We start from the raw sequence: 15,719 nt of genomic DNA, 5'->3' as shown, positions 1-15,719 counted from the left end.
AAAAGTACATATACCCTTACACACCAATGTTAAGGTAAAAACAAATAATATTCTTAATCCCCCCCAAAACAGCTTTTTTTTTAGAACTTAAGTAGCGTCTCGAAATCCAAATTAGCCACGCGATTCTAAGATATATAGCAAAGACAGGTTCTCAAAAACTTTCTTCACAGCTAAGATATATACACGATGAATACCGCTAACTGAATATACCTTGATACATCCCCATGCAATGCCTCAAAAATTATTTTCTTGTTGTTTAATTTTTGAAACTGACAAATTTGTTGAAAGACTGATAGGATAGTGTGTTGAAAACCATAGGATCAAAAGTAATTTTACTCGGCCAATAAGCCAATGATACTTTTTCCCCCCCCCCAAAAAATCAAAAAAATCAAATGTTTGATTTTGTTTTTTTTTCTTAAGTGGAGGGAATAAGCGTAAGTTGAACACAGCCACGGCTCTGGTAGGAAGCCCACCCATCGTTCTTCTTGATGAGCCCACATCAGGAATGGATCCCAAGGCAAGACGTCATCTTTGGAACGCTCTGACTCAGGTCATGAAAGACGGACGCTCTATCGTCCTCACATCACACAGGTAAAACAGTTTCAAACTTTTAAATAAGACAAACTGTTTTTACTGATGTGTATTAATCACTGTATACATGTACTTTCCTGAGTTCTGTGAAAGAAAATCCACAGGCAAATCACCCGGGTGGGAAACGAAGCCACCACCTTTGCATTGCTAGAGCAGATGTCTTCTACTAGACCACAGAGCTAGCCCGGTGGCTAGAGGCAGTTCTAAAACGAACTAACAAACAGGAATGGGAAATTATGTGGTTTTTGTCCATTTCATGGAGTTGCTTAAGCAGAAAATATTCATGAACTGGGGTGCGTTCCACTCGCGCAAACGACTCGCAACTGTTCGCGCAAACGTTTTTTATCTTTGAAAAGATTGGTGCGCATTACGCGATGTCAATATGGCGGCGCCCTGAATGCTGTATGTAGTCCTCTTTTCTACATCATTTCTTCAACTAATTAACTTTGTTACTTTAAATCTTTATTATAAATCACCGAAAATACAATGTTATTATGTTTGTGACAAAGAAATAATACTGTATGCTTGTCCGCCATTTTAAAAACTACTCGCCAACACCTCAGAATTATGTTCGCCTAAAGTTGCCAACGTTCGCCAGCGGTGGCAGCACACAACTCATTACACTTGAAATTGTTGGCGAACGTGCGCAACTGTTGGCAACGTTTGTGCGAGTGGAACAGACCCCAGGTTTCTTCTTATAGCAAAAATGTGCAGGATACCAGTCAAAAATGGTTACATTGTATTTTGTCTGGTTTCTTATCTGGTAAGCATAGTGTTACTGGGTGCGGTTTTGTGGGTTTGCCTATTTGGGGATTTCCTCCCACATTTATAACTGAGCATTTCTTCATCTTTGAGCGTCTTCAGGCCTACGGGTCACATGGCTGAGTCAATTAGTAGGGTCTCTTGGTTTCATTATCAGAAAGATTTAAAGGCAATGGACACTATTTATAATTACTCAAAATAATTGTTAGCATAAAAACTTACTTGGTAACAAGTAATGGGGAGAGGTTGATGGTATAAAACATTGTGAGAAACGGCTCCCTCTGAAGTGCCATAGTTTTAAAGAAAGATGTAAATTTCCACGAATTTGATTTTGAGACCTCAGATTTAGAATTTGAGGTCTGGATCTAAAAGCACACAACTTCGTGTGACAAGGGTGTTTTTTCTTTCTTTATTATCTCGCAACGTCGATGATCAATTGAGCTAGAATTTTTACAGGTTGAGATACACCAAGTGAGAAGACTGGTCTTTGACATTTACCAATAGTGTCCAGTGTCTTTAAGTGCAAAAAATAGAGGATATAAAAAGACACCCCACGTTTTACATCAAGCATGCTGTATAACTGTTCTCTATTATTGTGATTTACAGTCCGATTTGATATTTTTGTTTGCAGTATGGAAGAGTGTGAGGCACTGTGTACTAGGCTTGCCATCATGGTGAATGGGCAGTTCAAATGCCTGGGTAGCACCCAGCATCTAAAGAGCAGGTAAGGACCAATGGGTAGACAGGGCTGTTGATCGGGATACCAGCTTCTAAGCAATTTATCGTAACAGTGAATTCTCTTTGATGATTTTGTTTTCGAGTTTTGTGAAAGGGGGCACAAATTGTTCAGGATTTTTCGAATTACAGTTAAAAGAAATATCATTGGAAATGCAGATGCTTACTTCTGTTGGTAGTTTTCTGTGAGTGTTTATCTTGTCTGTCAGTTTTTATTCTCCAAAATTGGAATGACAGAAGCGTTACCGTCAGTAACAGTTTTGAGATTGTGTATTCCAATTGTGGATTATTTTGACTGGGTGTATATGTACATAACCGCTCTGAATTTGTCACCTGTAGTTTTTTGTTGTGTGCATCTACATTTATATAGAATAAAAACAATCAAAGGGTTCCAAGAGAACCAATTACGTGACGTGCAACAAAAATGCATGGACCATGGCTAAGGATGCACGGGTAACATGAAAAGTGATGTACATGTACACCGGTGTACATGTACATCACCTTGATCGTTCCCAGTGTTGGTCGATTTCCAGCGCTGTGTACAAAACACCCCGGGTTCGAGGGAACAGTCGGGAATTGTTTCTTGTTCGTCTATTAAACAATGAATACTCCGTCATAATAATGTTTGAAGATGACGACAGAACTTTGAGAAGAGGAATATTAATGTTACCAAGGTATAACAAAACAATTGTTGCACGCTGTGACTGGGGTCCATGGGTTTTGTACACCCTTGGGGGAAAATGGCACCCACAGGTTCGCGTCGGGTGCCATTTTCCCCCTCGGGTGTACAAAACGCCTTGGACCCCATCACAGCGTGCAATACTTGTATAATGTACTTTGCCTCTACATTACTATTTTGATTTTTGATTTTTTTTTTTCATGCCAGGTTTGGTACTGGATACACCATGATGATCAAAGTGGATCCGACCTTTAACCTCCAAGTAGTCAAGAACTTTGTTCAGAGTGTTTTTGCGGGTTCCATCCTGCTTGAAGAGCACCAGGTAAGTCAAACTTGCAGTTGTAAATTATGACTACTGTGAATTGTTATATTAATTTTCGGTTGAACAAACAAAAGTTGAGCAGAACTAAGATGGCTTAGTTGGTACAGCGCCGGCACATTGATATAAATGCTCAACCCAAAACTATTTATTATCGTTGTTACTATTTATTTGACCATTAAAAAAAAAGGGGGGGGGAAAAAAGGCTGATATTAAGTTGGGCCCATATCAAGTTATCAAGTCGGCTAATCCAAATTAGAAAAATGAAATAAAACTGTACATCAAATTTTGTTTAGCTTAATTTTATTAGTATGTTCAAGATTCATATTGCTCATATATGAACGATGTACATGTATTAGGCCTGTTATTACGAATGTGCTTGGAGTTAGTGATTTGTCGTTAAAAGTACTTAAATTTCTTTTTTGGGGGCTGTGTTTTCTCTTTGCAGAGCTTACTCCATTACCAAGTTGACAATGAGCAGTTGAGCTGGTCTTACATCTTTGGTACCTTGGAAGAAAGCCGTGAAGGTTTGGGCATTGAAGACTACAGCGTTAGTCAGACTACACTAGAACAGGTAGGGCTTATTCTCTGCTGTTCTCCCATTGCCTTTCCAAATATTTAGCAAATTTTGTTGCACTCCTGTCCCAAACATTTCTTGTCCTGAACATTTTCTAGTTCTAAACATTTTCCTGTTGTAAAGTTTTACCTGTCCTAAATGTTTTTCTATCCAAACATTTTTTCTCATAAACATTTTCCTGATAACATTAACATACTGCTGTCCAGTTTGGGCTTTTATAACCTTTTTTTTTAAGAAGCTACATGTACTTGTAACAAGGTTACCCTGTTGAGTGTTGGACTGAGTGTTCCAGTGTTACACCATATTCAAGTCCTGTCATTCACAGGGTATGGGTTCGAACCCGGGCCTAGCTGCAGGCCAGCACCAGATGGGACATTAAGGCCCGGTCCCACTGCAGTGATAACGAGATCGATAAGGACGCAAAGAGAATGCCGTGTATTGGTTGAGTTGCTCCACGCAGAATACGCACTCAATTCAACCAATAGAATGCATTCTCTTTGTGTCGTTATCGTTCTCGTTCTCGTTATCGCTGCAGTCGGACCAGCCTTTAAGCTGTAGTGTTATATACAAGGATAGGTAGTACATGTAAGAGATTTATAAACACTTATCGTGGAAGAGTACTTCAACTGCTACTTCTACTTCATGTACTTGGCAAAGACCACAAATTTGTTGAGAAGTCCTTTGCAAAGTACATAAATTTGAAGTAGACATCGTCAAGCAGCACATACAGTAAAGTGTCTGTCTCTACTAAGGACACAAGTTTCAGGATGGAGATTTGAACCAACATTGTGATGACTCGTCCTCCACAACCTGAATTCGGTTTGCTATATTTGTATAATGTCCATGCCTCTATAAAGAATGCCAGGGCCTGCTACAGAAATAACATAAACCTGAAAATTTAGTTTTGGTGTTTAGGGGCTTACTTCAGTGTTTCTGGTTCATTGCAAGCCCCCTTTTTATTTACAAGTTTCTTCAGGTTTCTGAATTAAGGTAATTAAGTTTTGCTTTTTGTCCTCAAGGTGTTCATCAATTTTGCCAAGGAGCAACACTCTGAGGAGTCCGGTAAAGGACGTCAACAGCGCCCTCCTGCACCATACAATTCACCCGCTACGGGTCCCATGCCTGCCGTCATTACTTAGGGTGATAGGAGGTTGTCTTCATCACACCCAATTCAGAATATTCACAAAACTGGGTTAAACATATCAGTGATTACTTGGTGTTTGAAACACCCAATTAAAAATATCTACCCGCCTGATTGAGAATAATGTTGTTGGTATTATGGTATAAAATGTCAACTGTTCAAACAAGCATCATACTCGCACAATCCTAATCCTAATTTGTCTTTTTCTCTCAAGAGCCACGTGCGCCTTCTTTAGGCGGATACCAGCGCTCTACAAAAGTGTTCTTTAGTAATACTGTTTTTATTATTATTATGATTATTATTATTATAAAGGTATTTCAGTAACACACCTTGATATATTAAACTATTTATAAATCAAAGTAAAAATGAAGACCATATTTTTCAGTTATACTGTAACAGGGTAATGGCCAACTGGGAATGTTTTCCCAACTGAAACTTTCATAACAGGGTGACACTGATTATTACAGCATGTATATTGAAAACAAGCAACTGGATGTATCGTACTACGGGTACAAATATGAACAATTCTAAAGAACTTGGGGTCTCTTGAAAACTAGCGGCTGTAGTAAGGATTTATGCAGCACTATCTTTACGTAATATGTACACTTTGTCATTTTAAACGTATTTCTAATGTATTTGTAATAAATTGTATTGTAAAATAGATATGGGAACAAAAGTTATATTTTAAATGGTTGGTAATGTAATCACAGTTTGTAAAATTTCACTGTAGTGCTTTCATTCTTAAAGAACAAAGAACTAAATACTGAGGAATATTTTTAATAGATTTAACAAGTATGGGCTATATTTTCAACCAATATCTTTGTACTATATGTGTGTGGTTTCATTGTGGGAAAAATATTTGAAAGTTTACTCGAGTGTGTGATTGTACTAATGTATCACAGAAGTTATTTATATTTACACCAGATATACAGGTATATATATATATGTAAACACACTAAGTCACATTGGTGACTCTGTTATTAAACAAATTTATTGTGCGCAATTTTCAGGCATTCTTGTCCAAGAAGACCAGGGCCCAATTTCATAGAGCTGTTAAGCACACAAATTTGCTTAGCACAACATTTTTGCCTTGATAAAAACAAGATTACCAACCAAATTTTCAGATGATTTTGAGCATAAGCAAACATCAGCTGAATACCAGTAAAAGCAGAATGCAACAAATGGAAATTTGGTTGGTAATCCTATTGAGGGAGAAATTTCATGCTAAGCAAATTTTTTGTGCTTAGCAGCTCTATGAAATTGGGCCCTAAAGTGGAACGCGCAGGTTGGAAGTGATGTGTAAAAAAAAAACCAAGAAACTTTTCCGAACGCTTAAATGTTGTAATCTCCCATTGGCTTACCTCGTTTATTTACAGTATGTCAGGCCCACTCTGGAATATCGCCTCCCTTGTTTGGTTTTGTGGTTTGACAAAAGGCTAATCTGAAGAGATGGGTTTTGAGAGAATGTTGGAATCGAGAGATGTCATGTGTGTCTTTGAGATGTTGATGTTGAGCTCAGTTGGTAGAGCACCGACACATTACTCTGTAGGTTGCAGGTTTCTGCTATTGTACAATTTTCCTTGTTCAAACAAAAGTTATTCATCAACTTACCGAGTCATTTTTCCTTGTGGTTTATATAGTTTGTTAATTGTATTCATCATTATGATATGAACGATTTTCCATTTGGTAAAAAATGTTTTCCATTTTTAATATATTTTATCCAAGAGTGATGTGCAAACAATTAGCTTTCATATTTTATTTTCGACCAGACTTTTACAGTGGTTTAATTTATATATTTATGTATGGTTAAAAAGAATGTATAAAAAGTGCCTCGTTTAAGATGGTTTTGGGTTCAAAATTAGAAATAGCCGTTAGAGAAGACAAATGTTGGAAACTAGTTTTAACCACATAGGATTTGTGGCATCATATACATGTATGTTTTTGGTTTGCGGTAAACACCATGTGTATCTACTTGCTAGGTGGAGTTTGTTCTTGAGAACTGTCTCCCGAACACCCCATAAATCTACTCCGCGGTAGTAGAATAAGAAAGATAGTTCTCTAAGAACAAACTCCACCTGGCAAGTAGATACACACATCGTGTTACCCAAACCAAATATATATAGTTTTAACCAGTTCGTTTTGGAAGACTCAATAGTAAACAAATTATTTTGAACACACAGCGGTGGGCTTATAAAACTGGCCTTCCAGTTTCTGTGCGTGTTTAGCGATGGTCATGTTAACATGACACGTGTTGGGAGATACTATAGTGGACTGCATGAACACAGACGACTGTTTTATGAAGTCCATAGAGTCATGCTTTGGTGACCCCAGTAAAAGGCACGGCAAACCATAAACAGAGTGATTTGTGCCTTGTGCCTTTATCGGACACCTGTTCCTTTCTCATACCATCCAAAATTGTGTATAATATACAGAATATACTGCATTGTCATGAGTTATTTCATCTCTGGATTTAAAACTGTTTTCATGTAACCATGCAGGATTGTTTTCGTTCAAAGAGGAGCATTTCATACAAAGTATTATTTATCGCACAATACAAATTATTAAAGATGCTATGTCAGATTTTTTGCCCCAAACATTAAAAAATAGATTTTTTTGAGTGAACGGTATTTCAAAGAGTATCACCCGCTCTAACGGAAAAAAGTTTAACCTTTACTTTTAATGGTCAGGAACCATGACAAAAATTGAAAACGTTTCTTATAAAACACATAAGAAGTGGTCACATGATATATTGTTGGGATCCCGACAAAAACTAATTTTGGGCACTTTATTTCACTGCTACTAGTAATTGGTGGACTTTTTCGAGCAATGGCTCAAATGAAAGCTTGTAACTTTCTCGACCCACATTTGAGTCTAATCGGCCAAAAATCTGACATAGCATCTTTAATGGCTAGGATGGCTACTTTTTCACTGAAAATAATCCTGCAAGGTTACAGGAAATGAGTTTTTAATTCTGAACTGAACTGGTTAAAGGCAGTGGACACTATTGGTAATTACTCAAAATAATTATCGTCATAAAACCTTTCTTGATTACGAGTAATGGGGAGAGGTTGATGGTATAAATCATTGTGAGAAACAGCTCCCTCTGAAGTGATGTAGTTTTCGAGAAAGAAGTAATTTTCCACGAATTTGATTTCGAGACCTCAAGTTTAGAATTTGAGGTCTCGAAATCAAGCATCAGAAAGCACACAACTTCGTATGACAAGGGTGTTTTGTCTTTCATTATTATCTCGCAACTGCGACGACCGATTGAGCTCAAATTTTCACAGGTTTGTTATTTCATGCATATGTTGAGATACACCAACTGTGAAGACTGGTCTTTGACAATTACCAATAGTGTCCACTGCCTTTAAACTGCATGTAATAAATCTTACTGTTTTGAATTAATTATCAGGGACAAATAAGTGGAAAGCCTCTTTTGTGCAATTTCACTTTAAAGGCTAGATAGATTTTTCTAAACCTCTTTGAAACAATTTAAGGATTTTTAACCCTATAACTTTATACAATTTTAATTATCAGGGACAAATAAGTGGAAAGCTTCTTTTTGTGCAATTTCTTCCACAAGGCTGAATAGATTTTCTATACCTTTCAAAACAAAGAAAGGATCTGTACCTTTTACATTTCTGAGACTTTTCAACATTGTGAAAAACAGCTTCCTCTGAAGTAACCTAGTTTTTGAGGAAGAGGTAATTTCACACTAAACCACTATTTTAATTGAATTTGACACCTTGGCTGAGGTCTCAAATTCAAGCATCTGAAAGCACGCGACTTGTGCATCAAGGGTGTCTTTTCCTTTCGTTATTCTGTCATAACTTAGGCGACCAATTGAGTTCAAATTTTCACAGGTTTGTTATTTTATTCACTTTTTGAGATACTCCAAGGGAGAAGACTGGTCGTTGACAATTACTAAAGGTGTCCAGTGCCTTTAAGAAACACTCCTTACAATGTTTACTAATAAATAAAAATACTTGCACTGACTGCCATTACCAAGGTCAAATGATGAAAGTGTGCAAGTAATCAAAGCTGTAGAACTCATACATGTACTTGCACTTGTTCTGTAAGGAACATTTATTTCATCACAAAAATGAAGTCAATACAAATCTAGGTTCATTTGGAAATTAATAGCTACAGTTGCAGCCACCAATTTAGGTTTTATTCATTCATGTTGAACTTGAAGCTTGAGTGCCTCAATCTGTAATACTTAAAATTATATGTAGTTTGTAACGCACAAAACATTCCACAGTAATAAAGTTTATGTATTAGTAGCACTATTTCACTTAAATGCTTGGCTCATGTGTTTATTAATGGTTATTCTTAGTCCATGGCTACTTCATATCATGGCATGTTGTCCACAAGTGGTGAAGCTCACTGTACCAAAATTCTGATGGATTATTAAGTCATCAAAATGTCGCTATAAATCCTTTATCATGACAGTTGTGTCCTTGAGCAAAACACTTTACCATAATTGCTTCCCTGTAACTAGAAGTTAAAGGAACATTACAGAACTGGTTTTGCTAGCAAATAAGTTGCTTGAGATCGATTGGCCATCTGGGTCACGAGAGAATAGTGAAAAAACGACTACAAATTTTGCAAACACAAAATAAAACGCTCACTGAGCGATAAACTAGATTATTTATTTCTCATCAAAATATGAAATTTCAGAAAGAAATATTTCAAGGGATGTTTTCTGCTATCATCATCATTAGACTGTGTAAGTTTTATGTCAATCTGTAATCTCCACAATTTTTGTTTCTTAACAATTCTGTAATATTCCTTTAATTGATGTGCACACAGATTTTCTTGGGATGGATCTGGGCCCGAATTTTAAACTGGACCACAGGCCCGAGTGAGGTTAGTGGTTTTAGTGTCGGGCAGGTACACTTGGGATTGGACAAGTCTGGTGTTCCTGTGGGTTTTTTATTAAATTGAATAACAAAAACCTCACAGTGTAACACCCACAAAAACAGATGATGTAACTATTTTCTTACATCTGTCTTTGGAGCATATACAAAATGCATGTTTTTAGGATTCATTAAGTTTTTTTCTAATCTTGATTCTGGTCTTGTTCGTTTCACGTACATGTATTGTGTTTATTTTTGAGTTTCATGTACATGTACTGTGTTTTTCCCCCCCTTAACTCAAGCACTAATGGACACGTCAACTCATCACTTTTTCTCTCATCTTTTATATAAAATATTCACAAATAGATTTACACTGAAATGAATAAATATAATGATTATGTGACCTCATCAGGCGTTGGTCCAGCCGTCAGCTGGGTGATCTTCTCCAGGTTGTGGTCGACGGCCTGACTGAGGAACGTAAGCCATGTGCTATCCTCATCTTTGGTGATGTGGGATGTCTTGGCTCGGCTTAGGAGTTGCAATAAAACCTCGGCTAGCTTGTTTGCCTGAGGAAGAGGAAAAATAATTTTAAAATGTTACCACAGATTTAAATTTTAAGGAGCAGGGGCATCTAGGTCAGGACCTTGTAGGACGGAAAAGGGGGTGCCAAGGCCAGGGGTACCAATGCTAAAACAAATGGACAATAGCAAGAGCAAGAGCACCAAGGCCAAGACCAGGGGCAACAGAGGCAGTGGCCTCCCCAGCCGAAGTATAATCCAAGGCCTCAATAATATCATGTTTACTAAATGTATGTTAAATTCGCATCAAGGATAAAAAGTATCAATTGGTTTTACCCATACACTGTGTAAAGCACTGTATACTCTTTACTTTCCCAAGTTCTCATTCCCGAGTTCTGTGGAAGAAATTCACAGGTAAAACACTTGGTGGGATTTGTACCCACAGGCTTTGCCTTTCTAAAGCAGATGTCTCATCACTCGACCATCGAGATTGCCTAGTAGCTGGAGGCAGATCAAATCCTAAACAATTTCCTATTTAATATAATGATTCGCTAGTCCAACAGGTTTCAAGTAGTAACATCTACTCACATTCTGTCTGACATCGGCGTGTCTGATTGGTGGATAAAGACACATGACCATCTCGTCAACGGCAGGGCTTATCCGCTGACTGATCTCCCCCAAGTCATCCAGCTGTGCAATGGATTCTGCTTCCTCCCACTGGCCATTGGCTTTTAAAGTGCTGGATACCTTCTTGATGCATGATCTGGAGGCCTTGACCAGGCCTGTGCAAGGAGAGAGTAGCGCCTTGTCCTGGGGGTTCCAAGATTCCTGTGAGTCTGAAGAGGGTTCACCACTGATCCTGTCTAAGTCTTCCCAACCACCTTGTGATTCACCGTCTGTTGCCTGAAGCTGAACGATAAAAAGAAGGCAATGAGGACAACACTAAAACAGGATTCAGGCAAGCCACGCCGTACACCCTAAATGAAGTATAGTTTGACCCCAACTATACAAATAATACAATGTTTCTGTTAGCTTTAAACAGCTCGATGAAACTGGGCCCTTGATAGATGCGTCAGCCGATCCACTTGTAGATCATTCAATCACCAATCCTATTACTTCCCAAGCCCCGCCGTACACCCTAAATGAAGTATAGTTTGATTCTCACCTCTTCTATTTCCTCCAATGCATCCTTCACCAATCCTCCTGTTGCTCTCATCCCAACTAAGACTGCATCTTGGTTGTTCCTTGGCAGGGTCTTGAATACGTCACAACGCTCCCATACATTCCCTGTCGAACGCAGTTGACTGTCACTACTGCAAAGACGAAAGAAAAGTAAAACATTTACTTCTCCGAGTAATAGAACAAAATGCATTAGTCACTTCTAAGTGAAAACACGTAGAATATGTCAGCAGTTTTATAATACCCGTAAATTTTTCACATTTTAGGGTAACTTTAATTTAAACTTTGGCGCGCTGAGGCTGAGCGGTTTAGTTCACCAGACCCAAGCTCTGGGTGTTGTCAGCAGCAGAGTGTGGGTTCGATACCCGGCCATGACAATCAGTGTCAATCTTGTGCATTCTTTTCCAGCAGTAGCGCAAGGTTCAAGTTTTGTTCAATTATTTTTTTAATTTTTTTTACTTCACAAGGCCTTGTAAAGTAAAACAAATTAAAGAGTAATTGAACAAATTTCAACCTTGCGCTACTGCTGGAAAAGAAAGCACAAGATTGACACTGATAGTTATGAAGTGGGCCCCCTACAGTTTACTGGGAAGACAAATGCTTTTTTTCCCTCCCCCAATTTACTTTGTAGGCAAAACATTGATTGACTGATGGATCGAATCACGCATTATAGAAGATTACCTTTGGTAGTGGTCTTGTTTTATTTGATGTGCCAGACTTCGTATTCCTTCTATAGCTCCAATGACAGTTTGCCTTGTGCCTTTACGAAGTGTTAACCCTGATGAGAGAATTATATAACATTCATTGATCTTGTTTTTAAGTCGTGGCCAGGTAGTTAAGAGCGTTGGGGCTCTGGTGTTTCCGATCAACAGAAGCAACTTGCTTTGAAAGGACGCAAGTGCCACAACTAGGACCAAGCTTGAGCTGGCATGCTCCCTATGGATTTGAGAAAGTTTGATGATTGGTTCAGTGATTGATGAACTGGGGTAATATTGTACGGATGGCCAAACCCCAGTTATACACCGTATAGGTTACCACCGGTGAGTTCATCAAACTGTGAGAAAAAAATTCCTGCATCCGGAAGAATGGACTATATAAATAGACTGATCAACCGTTCTTTTCGTGTTAGCAGGGAGATGCTGTCTTGGAGCCAAGAATTCACAGATTGCATTGTGTTATGTGCATGATGTAGGCCTAGTTGTGTTCTGACCAACCACATACCGAGTTCAGTGAGTGAGCATTGAATAAGTACATGTAGTTAGAGAATTGAGTTATTTCGCACAAAAAGCAAATGGTTAACCATCGCTACCAAAAGAATATAAAGAAAGTAATTTAGTCTTCTTCTTTTATTGTCTACTTAGGTTAATTGTTGCCATAAACACCCATGTATGTCAGACATGTCGACATTCCTTGTTCATGCAACTCTATGGTCAAGTGGTTTTAAAGATGAACTGTCCCAAGTTTGAATTCAGGTTGAACCAATTTTGTTCTTCCTCTTTTTAAGCCCTACTCACAATCTTATTATTACCATTACCATTACCATTACCATTACCGTTACCGTTACCGTTACCGTTACCGTTACCGTTACCGTTACCGTTACCGTTACCGTTACCGTTACCGTTACCGTTACCGTTACCGTTACCGTTACCGTTACCGTTACCGTTACCGTTACCGTTACCGTTACCGTTACCGTTACCGTTACCGTTACCGTTACCGTTACCGTTACCGTTACCGTTACCGTTACCGTTACCGTTACCGTTACCATTACCATTGTCATTGTCATTGTCATTGTCATTGTCATTGTCATTGTCATTGTCATTGTCATTATTATTATTTATTCGGCCAAGATACAAGACAATAATGTTCACAAAAATACAGTATTATACTACAAGTTAACAGAATCATGAAAACTAGCAAATACAATACTTTATAAGCCTTTAATTTTGTTCATTTTGTACTTCTTTTTTATATTTTGTTAAATGCTAAATTGTAGCCAAGGTGCATTTAATAAGCCTTATATAACTACGCACATAGGGCCTACCTTTTTCTTTTGGCAGACCATAAAATACGGACACCAGAGCGATAGCGGACATCTCCACACTGGCAATAAGTGACTGACATTCTGTCGGTTTAGGCAGCGGTGGTTTACTGAACCACAGTGCGAGTTTGGTTGCTTCTGCCGAAACCGACTCAAATACAGCACCTGAGAATAAAATAAAGGGAAAATTAAGTTTACAAGAACAAAACTTGAAGGAATATCAAGTAATTTCATTGTGGGTATCCACTCACGTAAATGATAGGAGTAGAATAGAAGAAGTGAGGCTACAGCAAGGTTAAAACCCATTTATCTCTAGAACCAGAAATATAAATCTTTCAAAAGGTCTATAGCATTCAGCCACTTTCAAGTGTACGACTCAAAGTCATAGAAGCTTATTTTTGGTAGAATCAGTTTGGAAACCTCCTTACTTCTTGGCAGGATCCATAAGTTGGGACAAAAATGCCAGGGAACAAGTCTTGTTCAAGGACACAACTTGATTTGGATGCGCTAGACTGATCGCCAAAGGCACGCTACATTGTATGTGTACTAGTTGCAGTTACGTAACCCTCCTGCCGACGGCGTAGCCTGCTACGGGTGAGGGTTACGTTATCGCAACTATGTAATGTACATGCTGGTGATGTTCTTTAAAAATATACAAACCAAGTTTCTTCCAAAACTCTTCCAGACTGAAATCTGACGATGTTGGTCGTGGAGAGTCTTCCTCTGTGTAAGAACAAAATCGAAAAAAATATAAACTCTACTAGTCTACTTAAAGCCATTGGACACTTTCGGAACAGAAAAAAAAAAAAAGTTCACAGATTTTCAAATAACTTACAGGGTTTACATAAGGTAATTGTGAAAGACCTCTTTTGAAATATTATTCCATGAAATGCTTTGCTTTTTGAGAAAACATTAAAACAATATCAATTCTCGATATCGAGAATTACAGATTTATTTTAAACACATGTCATGACACGGCAAAACATGCGGAAACAAGGGTGGGTTTTCCCGTTATTTTCTCCTGACTCCGATGACCGATTGAGCCTAAATTTTCACAGGTTTGTTATTTTATATAGAAGTTGTGATACACGAAGTGTGGGCCTTGGACAAAAGTGTTTACCGAAAGTGTCCAATGGCTTTAAAAAGGCTACAAATATTTTTCCGCCAACAAGTTTGAAGCTTGTCTATCCCCATATCTTCCTATAATTAGTATTACCTGAATACGCTGGACTCCCAACAAGGTCAAGGAACATGAGCAAGGTCCCGATTAGTTGTGATAATGTACTAAGCCGGCTCGATCGATCGCAACTACTGACTGTACTGGTTCCCAACCCAACCAAGCAAGGAAGTCAAGAAAGACGAAGTGAAGGGAGTCAACCTTATTTTGTTTGCCACCCTATTCCAAGGGCTACACATTGTTATGACCTTAAATATAACCAATATAGCTCCATGTTATAACAAAGCTTGGCGTATGCTGTGCAGCTGCAGTAGTAGCCCACCTTGTAGCCCACCTTGTTGAGCTGTCAAATGGCTCCGCTTTTAACATCGGTCTCATCACTGTCACCATTACATCGGTCTCATCACTATCTCCATTACATTGTAATTGTGACAGTGATGAGACCGATGTTAAAAGCAGAGCCATTAACAGCTCAACAAGGTGGGTAGTTGCGATAACGTAACCCTCCTGCCGTCGGCAGGAGGGTTATGACATAACATTACTTATGACTATGTTATCGCAACTCCAAGGTGGGCTACCCACCTTGTTGAGCTGTAAATGGCTCTCTTCTTATAACATCGGTACTACTCCATAGGAGTCCTATCATATTCATCGCAGTCACCATTAAACTAGGATAACTTTCCGTATGTGGCGCCACCACTTTTCACTCACTTTTTTTACAGAAAGGGATATCTCATTGACGTAAATTAAATACTATTTTATTTCATATCGAATGAAAAAGTGTTGGCGCCATACGGAAACTTTTCCAATATTTTAAAATAGTTTTAATCTAAAAAAGCCAGCAGTATTTCCAACCACAATTCATTCAATTTTCCATGCAAGTATTTTAATCAACAAGGTCGGGAATGGGTCGGGGGGGGGGGCAGGTGAAACACAAACAGTGAAATACAAACGCTGATTTGATTTTGTTTGGAATTGGTACACTAATATAAACATAGACAACACGACAAAAATGAAAATATTACAAGATTATTACCTTTTAATTTGCTGACCACTAGGTCTAGATTTTCAAGAAAGGTCTCAAAAATATTGTCAAGTTGTGAAGAGGCCATGTTGTTGCCGCGCTATGAACACTTGGTGGCGC

General features: G+C 38.3%; 2 protein-coding genes across 3 annotated transcripts in view; one reads left to right on the top strand and one right to left on the bottom strand.

Moving 5' to 3' along the window:
- Positions 1-9,104, top strand: part of LOC139934744 (phospholipid-transporting ATPase ABCA3-like) — a 58,428-nt gene extending 49,324 nt beyond the window's left edge. For both annotated transcript variants that reach the window (XM_071929136.1, XM_071929135.1), the window contains 5 exons: positions 421-591; positions 1,985-2,077; positions 2,975-3,089; positions 3,535-3,660; positions 4,683-9,104. In XM_071929136.1, the coding sequence (XP_071785237.1) occupies positions 421-591; positions 1,985-2,077; positions 2,975-3,089; positions 3,535-3,660; positions 4,683-4,802 (625 nt within the window). In that variant the 3' untranslated portion in view covers positions 4,803-9,104. The remainder of the gene's footprint in view (positions 1-420; positions 592-1,984; positions 2,078-2,974; positions 3,090-3,534; positions 3,661-4,682) is intronic.
- Positions 9,105-9,253: 149 nt separating this feature from the next.
- LOC139934746 (cyclin-D1-binding protein 1 homolog) lies at positions 9,254-15,696 on the bottom strand. The gene is made up of 7 exons (XM_071929138.1): positions 15,612-15,696; positions 14,059-14,121; positions 13,402-13,563; positions 12,042-12,138; positions 11,347-11,494; positions 10,770-11,090; positions 9,254-10,229 (listed from the first exon to the last, which is right to left on the bottom strand). The coding sequence occupies exons 1-7, from the start codon at positions 15,685-15,687 to the stop codon at positions 10,059-10,061; spliced, it is 1,038 nt and encodes a 345-aa protein (XP_071785239.1). The 5' UTR covers positions 15,688-15,696; the 3' UTR covers positions 9,254-10,058.
- Between the last annotated feature and the right edge of the window lie 23 nt (positions 15,697-15,719).

The sequence above is a fragment of the Asterias amurensis genome, chromosome 3 (assembly GCF_032118995.1).
Source record: "Asterias amurensis chromosome 3, ASM3211899v1".
NCBI lineage: Eukaryota > Metazoa > Echinodermata > Asteroidea > Forcipulatida > Asteriidae > Asterias > Asterias amurensis.
This window is presented reverse-complemented; position numbering and strand designations above follow the sequence as displayed.

Bases quoted from the DNA above. Each gene is read 5' to 3' on its own strand.
- LOC139934746 (XM_071929138.1), bottom strand. From the start codon at position 15,687: ATGGCCTCTTCACAACTTGACAATATTTTTGAGACCTTTCTTGAAAAT. The intron at 13,564-14,058 runs GTTTGTATATTT...TTTTATTCTCAG, and splicing joins AGAGTTTTGGAAGAAACTTG to GTGCTGTATTTGAGTCGGTT. The intron at 10,230-10,769 runs GTGAGTAGATGT...CCTCTTCCTCAG, and splicing joins ACGCCGATGTCAGACAGAAT to GCAAACAAGCTAGCCGAGGT.